Below are 14,326 nucleotides of genomic sequence, written 5' to 3' on the forward strand. Positions count from 1 at the left end.
AAACTTTATAGTTTAGCACTCTGGAAAGGAAATGATTCTTCCTCAAAAAATGTAGATATGTCTGGCTGTGGTACAGCTGACAGTGTTTACACTTGCAAAGATTGTCACTGTGAATAATGCTGCCCTATTGCTGACAAAATAAAGTGCTATTTTGAATGGACATTTCTGTCAGTTTTCAACCCACAGGAAATTTAAATGTACAGTTTTAATTTATGGGTAGCAACAGTATGTTTTTGCACTCAGTGGACTCCCACTCCAGCATCCGTCCCAGCACAGTGTCCGTATCCCCACATGTATGCATTTCATCCTTCTTCCCAAAAAGGGCCACAGACCCTACTTGTGGGCTCACCTTTGTCCACCCTTTGAAGCCATCTTTCCCAAGTTTTGTTCATCAGTAACTAGAACTAATGATGCGTTTACACATCGTCCCCAACAGAGTAGAAGAGAGCAGAGATTCAGATGGGGAAATTCAATGTTGCCAGACAACCCTCCCACAATTAAATGGCTTTAAAAAAAATCTTCAATATGCTCTGCCTATAAAAACATACTTTCATTCAAGTCCCTTGCAATGTGAAAGATGGATGCTACGGAAACTGCCACTCAGACTTTTGCCTGTACCGGCTTTGTTTTATTAAGCAAAGAAATTACAAAGGGCTGTGCCAGGACACGGTGGGGCTTTAAGAGTCTGCTTCCCAAAGTTCTCAAGCGTTCTGAACTTTCCTTTATTTGTTTTTTTCAAAATCCTGGCTCAATGTAGTCCCCTGCTGCTGCTTTTTCCCCATATGGACAACATTTGTCTTTTGTTTACTCAGCCAGCTGCAAAGTGTGCTCCCTCCAAAACCCTTATTCTCTTTGTTTATACCCAGATCATACCACACACGACAGCATCATCTGAGTAGCTACATCCTGCTGATTCCAGACACTGCATACAGACAAACCACTTCAGACCCATATATACAATTTCACCACGGTCTCTGCTGCTGGACAGGATGCTTCCTCAGCAAGCTGTTCTTCATGGGAGCCCTCTGGCCTATGTTCACCCTGCATAGGTATCAAATACAGACAGTGCAGTAGCACCTCAGCAGCTCCTGGCTTTTGTTAGATTGAGCTTGCCGACCGACTGGAGTCCCGCTGCCTAAACACAGGTTTGCATGTATGTGAAGTGGGATGGCGACATTGAAATGTAAGAGCATGGTGGCAGGAGGTCTGTAACGGGACCTGCTGAAGAAGCATGCTTGGCCAGTGCCCACCACACTAGGAGCTGGGTCAACAGGCTGGCCTGCGTTATTCACCTCTGTGTACAGTAGCTGGAAGACATCAGGCGAGACATCAGGTTAGGTCCCATGGCAGACACGGTGCCGCACAAGGCTCGTACCTTAGGAACAAGCCTACTTGTGAAGTGCCTGTGACCCTCTTACAGCCTCCGGTACTGTGCTGCAGGGCAGGCTTTGCTCTCGCTCTAACAGCTTTCCACCGATCGCAGAACAGGACAACTAACTGCATCTGTCTGGAAGGGTAAAAGGCAGAAGCTGCGGGGCTGGGCTGCCAATGCAGGGGATGTGAACTATCTCTCTGAACCAGAACTCCTCCCTTCCACTGAGTTCCCAGGACCCTGGTGTGATAGAACAGGGGTTTGTAATAGCAGCAATCATACTTTCATTCAATGAACAGCGAAAGAGAACATGTTTTTTCTTATTGTTTTTAATATCTAAACATGCTCTTCTATGCCAAAAGATCAAAGCTCTGCACTTCAGCACCCAGGTTATAGATTTGGGACTTGGGAACAGTGTAGGTGAGGTAAGTATACCCTAATTCTGACATAAATGTCACCGGAGTCCTCCTATCTAACCTGCAATCTCAGGTACAGTGTGGGTACCCATGTGCCTAACCCTGAGTTTGACTTTTTCCATTTGCGCCCTGAAGTATCTTTTAGGGAATATCCTCCTGCCCTGGTCACATGTTGGAATAGCAATGCACATGTTATCATCTGCTCTCTTACAGCCACAAGGCACTGGAACTCTGAGGACTAACCAAGAGAAGAAAAGATGTTTGTGATGGTGACCTCTCGGATTGTTTTGTAGTGGCTGGCAGCAAACCGAAGCCCCTCTCCAAGAGATTCTCAGAGGAAGATGTGGGAGACCCTTTACAGGGACAGCATGCTTCTTGTTGTACAAGCAGCATTTGCTGCAGTTCCCTGTAGAACAGCTTTCTCAGAAGCCAGTGAAATACCAGGCACAGTAATTTACCAATAAGATCCCACAGAGTTGATGTCACCATGTAAGAGAAGATGGACAGTACTCTTTCTGACAGGAATTAAAAAAAAAAAAAAAGTTCTTCTCTTTGGAGAGTACATAAATAATGAGAAAATGAGGTCATGTGGGATAAATTATATGATGGAATGAGAGCTGGGGTGTTTGCAAGTCTCCCTGACCATTCTTAGGGAGAAGCAAATGCTGCTTCCAGCTGGGAGCTGGCAGGAACAGAACTGTGCGCTGTGCTTCACGCATCTGGCAGAAGGGTGAGGGAAGGGCACATGCAGGTATGTGCTGCTGGTAGTGTACATCAACCCACAGTATGTGTGCATCTGGACACTCAAAGAATGCTCCAACCTGTCCCTGACACATATTAGCATACTAAGTACTAGATACAAAAACGTTCAAGGTCAGGCTTTAGACAACTTCCTTCTGTTTTTTGCAGTTCTGAGCTGACTTCTTCCAACACTTGCTGTTCTAGAAGTATGTCTCTGAAGGGAACAGGACTTTCTTGAATCTCTGTGATAAAATGGAAGAATCTTAGTAACAACAATAAGACGTGTCACCAGGTTGTAGGTAGTCCTAAGAGCATGACCAAGCTGAGGCAGCCATCTATAAAACCCTTGCTGGGGAGCTGCACCATCTGTGTCTTCAAATACAGAGAATCAGCTACATTTCAGAAGCATGCCAGGAAAAGTCCCTTTCAAAAGAACTAGTGCCAGGAAGACTGCAGTGATTTGTGTGGTTTAGGTTCCCTCGTTTTCAGCAGATTAAAGACTTGGAGGGTAGAGACTGTAGGCCAGTAGCAGCCTGCTGTTTCATGACCTAGGACATGGTTTGTGTCTTCTATCAACAGGGCTAGAGGTAGTGTTTACACAACTGGGAGGGAGGCATCAACGAAAATTCCAGAGACCATAAAAAAGTCAAATTCTGATTAGTTTCATCTGGTCACCAACACCTCCTTTAAGGACAATGGCATCTTTAACACAAGAGCAGAGGGAAGGCTTAAGTAAGCAAGTTTCAAATGGCAAAGGGTGTGGGGAAAATGTATCGTACCTTCAGCACTTGGTCCTTCCACTGTGCAGGGGTGGAAATAGGTGGTCCGTGACGTTCCTTCCAAGCCTACATGTCGTTTTGCTGCCGACTAAAACAAGAAAGACAGTGAGCAAATGCTGGTTTTCACCGCCTACCAGGAAACGCAACTTCGAGTCATCATTTGTAGCAGCAGAGCTACATTCTGATAAAAAAATACATTAAGTTCTCAGTGACCCCTCATTTCCACAGGAGAAGTTGAGGACAGCTGTCACCCCATTAGTCACACTTCAAAATTCCAAGCCACCTGCCAGGACAGAGAGCAGTGTGCTAACAAATTTGTTAACAATGTCACCCTAGAACAAGAGACTGGAGTACTGAGAGAACTCATGCTTTAATAGACACTGAAATCACAAAGGAAGAAGGCCAAATGCCTTAGCAATTTCAATAAAAATATGAAAATCTTTTTACATGGTAAATTTCATAATATAAAAAGTTTAATGCTGTCTGGAAACAGTTTTAATTTACAAAAAAAGTCCATATAGGCCAAACATGGCTAACACTGCATACAAGGAGAGCAAGTGCTAAAGGGCTGCTGCTTGGAAGAGTCTTTGCTGACAATCCTTTCTGAGTTATCATCTTCAACGCTCTTTGAAGGTGTTCTGCAACCGAGGGGCCAAGTTTTCCATGCGCATTCGCAACTTTTCTGGTCTGCATGGCAATGCAATAAACCCAAACCATTATCATCACCTAGCCTGAAACTACCAGTGTTTCTTTGCAGATTCACAGATTTTCTGTCCTCCTGTTCTGCACCTTGAAAGAGATGGTCACAGAACCAGTTTGATCTAACGAGAGGAAATACGGCCAAGAGTGATATACATGGGTGTAGCACCCCTTCAATGCTTTTTCCTTGTTTAAATAAGGTATCACGAAAAAGAAGGAAAATCAGTAACCAGTCAGAGTTCAGGCTAACCAACAAAATCAAATTAAACTGGATTTTGTTCAGTGAGATTATTTACTGTTCCCCTTTAGTTTAAGCTAAAGACAGTCAATAAAACAGCTGCAATTAGTATCTCACACAGTAAAATATACTGAATAAAACCAAACTAAAACACATTCTATGGCCTTGGGGAACTGTTGCACGTGGCAGGTTTAATGTGGAAGTTGGTAACACCTAATTCTTATTGCTCACTGTATTAAGCAGTGTTGTCACTTGTACCATGCACAAATACAACAACAACAAATGCATTTAAACTCCACAGAAGGGATTCTAATATCAAATGCAGAACATGTTATTTCCTGAATTTCTCCACATATTGGGCAAACCTGATAAAACTTCTTTTCCTCACAAAGGGGTTGTTTCTCATTCAGGTGGTGGTGGAGTGAGGCACAAGGTGTGTGAAGTGTCTCCCAGACAAGCAAGCATGCATTTTCATGGCTCTCATTAAGCCAATGGAAGTGTCCTCTGTCAAGCTAATGGAAATAAATTTCTCAAAAGACTTGTTCTAGTGACACTCACCTTCCATATTTATACAACACCAATTTCCCAAATACTGAACATCTGAACCTTTCCCCGCTTCTAATACTCCCCTCCCCTTAAAAAAAACAACAACACAATAGAAGAACCACCCCCCACCCCTGATTTATCTCTTTCTGAAAACTTCAAGCCAGTATGAAACCTACTGGCAGCATGAAAATGGTTTGTACCAAAATGGCAGTATAGAATTTCTACAGAGTAAAGATCCTTTAGTTATGGAAGTAAACTACAAGAGGCTTATTTCCGGCATGTTTTGCAGCACTACAGGGAATATTTGCTGTTGCTATAAACAAGAAGCTGCCCACTTCCATCCTGGATGTTCCTGGGATGTCGTTCTAAAAGTTATGCTGGTTGGAAACAGAGTAGGTCACACGGAGTCTGTCAGCAGTCTTGTGACCACAGCAAGCTGCATGATCAGCAACATTGCCATCTATATGACATGCAGATCCTGTGCTGACTCATTTGGGCCCACTATTCTAATTTTTCCCACCTAATGGCGAGAAGATATCTAGCACCAAACCATCTCAGAAAGATGTAATATATAGACAAATAATTTGAATTGTATGAGTTGAATGGGTTTACTCAACTGCTTTGCTACATTGCATAATATGAATAAGTAACTACTCTTTCTTTCTGCACTGAAACTTTTGTGATCAACCATCCATTATTAGCTGACTATAACAACACAGTCCTATATTCTTTGCCTTTAGCACTTGTGTTAATTTCTTGTGATAGTGAAAGCATTCTCCCAACGTCAGTGGATTCTAGAATATACTCTAAGCAAGCGTTTCCTATGTGCACCACAAGTAAGCTGAACCTAAGTAATTTTATATTACAGTATCAGAATTGAATCCTCTGTCCTGCTATCATGCTTTTCCTGCAAGATCCCCCTAAAAATCACAAATGTTCAGGTCCACATTTTCAAGAAGAGCATCCAGACATGACAAGTGCAACAATTATCTGCATCAGCAACGATACTCTAATAAATTTAGAGATCTGACTGCACTCACCATTCAGGTAGTCAGTTGCAAGACTGGAATTTGACTTAAGATCCATGTAAAAGTCAGGGCCTAATTAATAAGCCTCACAACACCTCTGTGAGGTAGGTACGTAAGTATTACTATCCCCACTTAGATAGACAGGGAAGACGAGGCACAGAGAGGTGAAGTGATTAGCCTTCAGTCACTTGACAGATTTTGGGAGTGCATAATAGAAACCAAAAGCCTTGGTAATCCAGTGCTCCGACTTCATAGCACATGGCCTGTGAAACACTTTGCTTGGATCTAAGTGTGCTAAGTTAATATCCAGAGTTTTCAGTGCACATAAATTATCATTTTGATTCTGATTACATCACTGCATTTAATGGCCACTTAAAAAATAATCATCTCCAACTTGATCCACAACACCTAAACACCATCTAGCCTAGGAAAGCTTAGTGTTTTTTACACATCACCTCTGGGGCGCTCTTGGTTCTCTTTTCTCCACAGATCAGAGGGTGCACAGGTTCTGCATACAGCTGGTCTGCATGTCCCCTCACGTCCATGTTCAGACAGGACACTGACACTAACCTATCTCATCCGTGTACACTGGTATACGTGCTCCTGAAGAAACTTGTTTCCTTAGCCAGAGAAAGAGCTCATCAGGGACACATCTGCAGATATTTGGAAAGATCTAGAAGGATCGGAGAAGGATTTATTTGGACAGGTGATTTCTAAATCACACACACTTATGTTACATTCCTGCCTACTGCGAAACTGTAAGATTCACTTTCCTGTGCACACTTAGCAGACACTATGCTGCCCAAATAATTGCCAGGATGAAAATTTCACCATCGTAACACTATGTGCCAGAAAGATTGGAACATTCAATAAAAACAGAACTTGTGTCTCTGGCACAGCCTTACTATCTCATTCTGAGGCTCATCTTGTCCATTATACCCAAAACATTTTTTGGGGAGCAGACCAACCAGCAAAAAATCACCTGAAAGGTTTCCCTCCAGAAAAAAGTTACCTGAGATGCAGATTTTAGAATGGAGCATCTCTCTCCTCTTGTCTGTGTCACCAGCCTTTAAATGATGCAAGAGAACTGCCAGTATCAAGCTGCTATGGAGTTGTATTGCCAGCAATTTCTTGTGTTTCGCTAACAACTTAGCAGAGATACCTAGAGGTGTCTTACCTTGTCCTCTCTGTCAGCCTTTGAAACCAAACAAAGAAACGGCTTGTACTTCTCCAGGCAGAAACTTGTGCACACTTTCTTTGCGGTATAAATGAAAGTTTATACCACTCCTCTCACTTCCCTCTCCAATCCCTGATATGTATAATTTTTGTATAAAAAGACAGCTGAAAAACCTCCTGTTAGGATAAGAAATACAAGTAGGTGGCTTAAAATCTAGTACTTTATGAACAGAACAAGATTTGTTGGACCTGTTGCAGCAAATACGGAACACTACATAGAACCTGTTATCAAGTGAGTCTTGCCAAGGTCCTGTTAAGGGAAACTAAAACCCATCTGTGTAAGACCCATGTTTCTACACAGTAATAGACAGGGCCAATCTGTCATGTTCCTGTGTATCTACAACTGTGGGTATGACCATGGCTTCTTTGATAATATTCTGTGGTTCTACATTGATAAAGGCAAGTGGGCAGAAGCAAATACTTTAACAAGACTCTAAGTCATCAGTTGGTACTCAAGACATTTCAACATTTGGAGGAAGGAAAAAATCTTCCCGGTGATAAGAATTTATAACCATTCCCAGATGGCAGCCTCAAGGGGAGTACGGTTCCTGGAGTGCTACTAGAAGGTGGAGAATGAGCTGATGTCACTGCATTTGGAGTTTCAGGGTGTCTGTGTCCATTTGGAGGGTTCTTTTGTGGAGAAGCAAGTTGTTGCTCAATAGACAGATCCTTCAGCTCCAGCTTATCTGCACTTTCTTCTTTGCTGTGACGTGGAGATAAATTTAGCAAGCTGAGAACATCTTTCTTAGAAGTCATTGTGCCAGGAGCTCCTCGGAGAATCTTTATTGGGCCAGTGGAGTGCTGGGGAGTGTTCTGCCAGAACATCTTTAAGTTGTGAATTGCTTGCACTTTTTCATCAATGGCAGCCATTTTTAATTTGTCTATGTCTGGGGCATCAGCTGGACTTGAACGAGCAGAACCAGCTGAGGAATAAGATAGAGCAGGAGATGGGGTGCTGCCACCAGGAGACTGATGCCCTGAGCTTGGAGAGAGATTTCTGGGTGATTTAGAAATATGAGCACTGTAAGGAGAGCTAGGGTACTTGAGCTTAAAGTGAGGCTGCTCAGTTAAGGACCCATGTAAATCACAACTTGGAGATGGCTGTCCACTGTATTGGCCTGTGCCTTCTTTGTTTGACATCTCCGATGTCGTGGGGCTATTATAGCCAGAACTCACTTTCTGAAGGGATGAACTCCTCGTTGGAGGCTTTGGTTTAATTGCAACAGGTGAAGACTGATTCTTCTGACTAGAGCTGATTGGCCTACTGAATGCACTGGTCTCTGAAGATCTGAATGCAGATATACCCGCTGGCACAGAAGCTGCATCATCTGAATTTTTGCTCTTATTTATTTGGCTACTGCTTCTCTGAAGACGTTCAACAGCAATGAGGTGACTCTGAGTTTCCTCCAGGATTTTTTGAGCCAACTCTTGGGGATCAAGCTTTGGATTACTGTCCTCCTGGGATTTGACAGTGCTGTCAGTCTCAGTACTAGACTGGTCAGATTCTCCAGTATCAGAACTTGCAAGTTTCCCAACTTTTTGGAAAGGTGAGTTTGGACTAGGAATAAGAGTCATTTTAACAGGAGAATTTGGCGTACTTATGCTCCCTTTGGAATTGACAAGCTCTTTAATACCTCCAGTTTGACCAGTTTGGGGATGTTTGTTATCTGGGGAAAATCTTGTTTTTATATTTTCTTGGTAACCGGCCAAAGGCTCATTGCTGATTATAGAAAAACCTTCATACTCTTCCTCATCTTTGCTGGCCACAGTGCTGGTTTGTGGTGACAACTGGCTCTGTATTGCAGGCCTATGCAGATAGATGTTCTTTGGCCTCTCATAGTCCTGACGTCCTCTGTGTCCCACACCATCTGGCATGCTCTCCGGCTTGGAAACAAAACTCATGGAAGAGGCAATAGAGCTCAGGCTATATACAGAAATGGCATCTGATGCAATGCTGTCTGGACAAGTAGGAGAGAATGGTGGGTTTTGATACTGGGGTACAGGGTTGGAAATAGACTGAGCAGAAGCCAGTGACTCTAGTGATGAGGAACTGTCCAGGCTAAGGCGCTTAGGCAGCTCTGTAGAATCTAAAAAAAATAAAAAAGAAAAAAGTACAAGCATGCCCCTAGATACACAGTAATATGAAATAAAACCAAGTAATGTTCTTATCAGAATTAAGAGGAAATGCTACAAAGCATGCACTATTCTACTTTAAAAGAAAAATAGCAAAACAAAATTAAAAAAGGAACCAACAACCTACTACTTAGGTGAGAAAAATAATGTGCGCAGACCAGGAAATGCATGGACAGGAACCTCAGACCAAGTATCCTAGAGCAAAACTTTGGGAACTTGTCAATTGATTATGATTTTATATCTCAAAATCTTCCAGTTGCTGGAGTCTATTCCCAGCTTTGACCTCAGCCAAGTCTTAGTGTTTGTTTTCCATAAGAAAAATACATTTGCTGCACCTCTTGTATGATGTATGGTCTATGATGCATGTATGACGATGAATGCATGATGTCTGCAAAAGGTAAGAGTGTGAGATTACAACATAAGCCATTCTGATCAAATTATCAGATGGTTATAGGAGCAAAAACTTCTGTAAGTAGCTTTACCAAAAAGTGCCAGCAAGGACTGTAGAGCAAAGTGCATGGTCCTTCTATTAGCTTGTTTCCCAGTTTTCAGAATCACCTCCTCTTGCCCAACTTCACAAAGGTCAAAACCTGTAGTGGAATACAGAGCAAAAAATCACACCTCGTAAAAAGTTCCCATGTCCTACAGAAGTGTCATCTTGTTTATAACACAAACAGAACAAAGAGATATGAAATCCTGCAGTGTCCTGGAATGATGTCTCCTTACTTACAATATACTTTTTGCTGGTTTGGTTTTATTACTATTTAACACACCTTCTTGTGAGCCTTACTGGGCTGGACATATTCAACACACACATACACAAATCGGTCTGGTCCGAACTGATATACAAATGCACTGGTCGGTATTTTAGCTACAAATTATATCCAATTATCAGGGAATGATGGACTAAATGCATCTCAGGGGACAGGGTCTCACATGGCCCTAGCGTTCATTCTTGAATCCAAAGCTTTCTCACAGGAATGGGTCTGAAGAAGAACAAAAAACTTGGAATTTAGCAAATGAGGCCCAGGCAGCAAGAGGCATAAATGTATGAGAGAAACGATGTTAAGCTTTTATGAGCTCTTCATGTAGTCTTCTTGGACATCTCTTTCTGCCTCTTCCATGCAAAGCCCTTCTTCTAAACAGCAGCCAAGCCAGAATAAATCCTAGTTTAATACTTAGTTCTCATCTGCCTCTTCTGTAGAATGTAGACCCTGGTACATACTATCACCTTGACATGCCCTGTCCTTGTCCATTGTGCAGGTTTCCCAGATGAAGGAATGATTGGTTCACTGCAGGTAGAAGACCAGAAGCAAACTCACAAGTATGTATTATGAACAACAGTGAATCAGGATCCTGAAATAAAAACAGGGTTTAAACCAACCTGACAGCACCAAGCTGCTGTAAACTCTGAAATCCATATTCTGCTGACTTAGGGTAAGTTTTGGGGTATGAGAGAAATACACAGCACTGGCCAAACAGTGAGTGAAAAGTCTGTGTATGTGAGCTGGTAGAGATGTACTGAGCAGTCAGGGATCACATCCAGAGATGCAGAGACCAAAAAGAACCCAGACAAACAAATCTAAAGCTGTGAGATTTATTGCTACTTCAAGCCACCATATAGAACTAGCAATAGTTTTTAGAAAGATAATAGAAAGAGGTGTTTTCCTACCTAAAGCTGCCAGAAACTCATGACAGCCAGGAAGCCTCCAAAGTTGGACACTGATGGAAACCTGGATTGGTGCAGAGGAGAAATCTTGTTCTTTCTCACCTGCCTGAAGTTGAACCAGGACTTGATGTAGCTGAAAGTAACAATGCAAACATTAGCCATTCCTTAGAAATTAAATAACTGCTTTTCTGACAATCACAGCTAAGGAAATACACTGCAAACAGCCCTTCCCCTGTACACCTGTACTCTCAGCTGCTGGTCCTGAATGGAGCAGTGGGATGAAAGGTCTGAGCACAGGGAGCAGTCCAGAAACAGCAATGATGGACAAACTTGAACAGCGGCAAATCTAGAGACAGAGCAGGAGTGAGGGTCGGGGGTGTGGCAAGCAGAAACTGAGCAAGGAGAAGGAAGGAAGACTTTCCTAATACCTCTATGGTCTCCCAGGAATGAATCGTCTCAACTGTTCTCAAGGCACAGGAGTAGCAAAGTTGAGAAAAAAAATGTGTTTATAAAGATCTGACACAAATTAAGGTGCCAAGATCCCATCTAACTCAAAAACACAGCCAGAGCAGGAAGGATGGAAAGTCATTAATCAGGGACCAGCTAACCTCAGGACCACCCATCTCTTCCAACCCACAAAGGCTTACGCAGTCTTTTTTCCACATTAGCACCATGGAGCAAATTCCAGGCCTGAAAGCAGGGTGAAGACACTACCCTGCAGCTCAGGAAAATGGCTCTGCAGTGACCAAGGCATTTAATCCTGCACAGCAGCGTCACTCCCCAGTGCATGTAATACTCACCATTCCCACAACATTTTTAACAGCCTTCATGCAGCAAATAAAAAAGAAGGAAAAGAGAGGAGAAAAGAAAGAAAGAACACAGGTTATTCTGTGCTATAAAATGCCTGTAACAGGGAGTCCTGCAGTGCAGGGACACATCCACATGCAAAACAGCATCCTGACTGGCAAGATGCTCTGTTCTGAGAAAGAAGGGAGCAATGGAAATGATTTGTGCTATGAATCAGTAGCCCGGCAGTGTGGGAACAGGCAGCTGGAATCTGGGAGTGCCCAGCTCATTACAATCAACTCAGACACATAGCAGGCATATACCCAGTCCAACCCACATTCTGGCAGAAGACAACATAAAACAAGCCCTTCTCTTGTTTTCTCTGGGATATATTATTGGCACTTAAATATTCAACAATCCCTAGTTTTTCCTTGTATGTGTAGTGCTACCAGAGTTTGTTCTTTTGTGTTTCCTGCCTTCCATTTTGCACTAAAGGTAAGTATTTTCTATTCAGAGCAAGAGATCAAGCTCCCTGCCTAGCTGCTTCAGTAACGTCAAGAGCACCTGCTCCCTTACAACATCAATCAGCTTTACTAGAAAGACAGAAAAAAGCAACACCCACTGACCAAGCTGTTCGTAATTATGCTTCAGTTTTGAACAAAGTCTTCTCTCCTTTGGGACAGGCAGAGCCTTATCTCACCAACTGAACCGCTGAGAATAATGAGGGGAGAAAAGCAAGTAACAGCAGCAGATGTGAGAGCTAAGCTGAAAAATCCTGACTTGTAACCAGATAGATTCTTGTGCAAAAGGGAATTCTGCCTAGGGCTTGGGCTATAGAAGAACATTTGCAAAAACAATGCAATACCCCTGCCAATACTTACTGCAAGGGGCAACTGAGGAAATAGTAAGTGCATCTTTTGCTAGTCATCAACAGCCATCTGAACATTTTGGGTGATGTAATTATCTAAGGCAAGACAACAATCACAAAGTAAAGTCGTTGACACTGTCACACATTCAGATCTACTGGAATGTCATTCTCTACGCATCATACCCCATTTACTCTGGGCCTTCCTCTGGAGCTAAGGAGGAAAAAATAACCCTGCTATTCAACTACAGAAGTCTCAGACGCTAACAGAAGAACCAAGGAAAGAAATCAAAATGCCATAAAGGGCAAGCCATTAGAAATATCCCATATGTTATTGTAAATTTTGGCAAGAAACTCCTTGAACGTAGTCAAATGGATGGACAAAGCAGGCTTCTTAATGGATCATTACAAAGCTGTTACTTTGTATTTTGTGCAGATAAGACTCACAATGACAGAAACTACTCTCTAAAACTACACAGGGATAAACCCAGATATTTACCATGGTACTCCCCTATAACATTTCTGCATGGAAAAGGGGGAAAAGAAAGTGAGCTTTTCACCTATTAACTATGTGCAGTGTGTTCACTTACTAAGGCAAGCACTAACATAAACCTCATTAGAGGAGCAGTCAGGACAGTAAAAAACATATAAAGGAAAGCCAGCCAGGCCAGTGGCACAGAATAAGGTTAGGTTCTGCTAGGCATGCTACAAAGACTGGTAAGAGAAAGGAATGTCAAGGAGATGGGTTGTATGTCTGTGTAGGGGGCACGACTCCCACAGCCACAGGGTGGCAATGCCTTTCTCTTAAAGAAGGTGAATTCTTTCAGCAGAGCAACGAGCACTCAAACCAGAAGAAGCACAGGCCTGATAAAGTTCTCAGACAGAGCATTGTCCAAAGTCAGGTAATTCCTTGAAGTATTGGTAATTACAGTGGGCAAAGATGAGCCAACATGGGCCTTGAATAGGATAGCCAAAAAACAATTAGTGCTTCTACCACTAATTTCCCATATTTTGCTTCCCCCTCACTGTAGTACATATTATGTTTTCACTTCTGCCCCTGAACTGGGAGACCCTTGCAAGGCCATGCAGCCCAACAACATACCTGCATTTCACCCTTCTGGACACACACTTTCATTCACACAAACAGAAAAATTTGTAATTTCAACCCTGAAGATTCCTAGCAGCCTCTGGGGCTGATAAACCAGGGCATAAACTGTTCTGTGTGTTTCTGAATTTACTGACCTGGGAAGAACCATTTGGAAACTGGTACTGGAGAAGAACCTCCCAACTTACCCTGTTGATAAGCTGTTCTCCTGTTTCTGAAGCTGTGATAAGTTTACAAAGTGCCTGAAGTGCAGGGTTAGGCAAACCTGAAAAATATCAAAAAAACCCCAGGGATTGTTCAATACTTGTCGCTTGCCTGCTAGAAATGCAACAATCTGAACAGAATATAACTTCAGATAATTCCTAAAGCCTCTCTCCCCCATTACTGAATGGTTCTGAAAACAGTGTCAATTTCCAGAAAAAAAGTTTTCTCAACTTTGTATTTGATTATACAGTTTCTGACTGACAGCTGGAAGAAGAAAAAGTCATATCATACTTCTCAGATACTGGACCCGGAGGTAAATGATTACAATCTATGACAAAATTTACAGTACAAATCTAATTCTAGAGCATCTGTCCTGTTAAATGCTTTTATTTAATTGCTGTAGAAACCTAGAACAACAGCACCATTTTGCAGGGTTACATCAAAGGCAGGGAAAGGCAGATGTCTGCTTGGATGTATGAGAACAGAGCCCACAGCTGGCCTGCTTCTTA

The 14,326-nt window shown here is 42.5% G+C and overlaps 1 protein-coding gene across 2 annotated transcripts in view; it reads right to left on the bottom strand.

Moving 5' to 3' along the window:
* Positions 1-623: 623 nt before the first annotated feature.
* TTC28 (tetratricopeptide repeat domain 28) overlaps positions 624-14,326 on the bottom strand; it is a gene marked incomplete at its 5' end in the record, with an annotated part of 153,820 nt that continues 140,117 nt past the window's right edge. Inside the window, 5 exons of one of the 2 annotated variants that reach the window (XR_014618912.1) lie at positions 624-2,771; positions 3,309-9,142; positions 9,671-9,778; positions 10,861-10,990; positions 13,802-13,878. Coding sequence is in view for 1 of the 2 variants with exons in the window: in XM_084297011.1 (XP_084153137.1) it covers positions 7,518-9,142; positions 9,671-9,778; positions 10,861-10,990; positions 13,802-13,878 (1,940 nt within the window). Of the gene's footprint in view, positions 9,143-9,670; positions 9,779-10,860; positions 10,991-13,801; positions 13,879-14,326 lie in introns of both variants that reach the window. The other variant, XM_084297011.1, reaches the window with a different exon arrangement.

This window comes from Netta rufina (assembly GCF_964035555.1).
Source record: "Netta rufina genome assembly, chromosome: 17".
Lineage (NCBI taxonomy): Eukaryota > Metazoa > Chordata > Aves > Anseriformes > Anatidae > Netta > Netta rufina.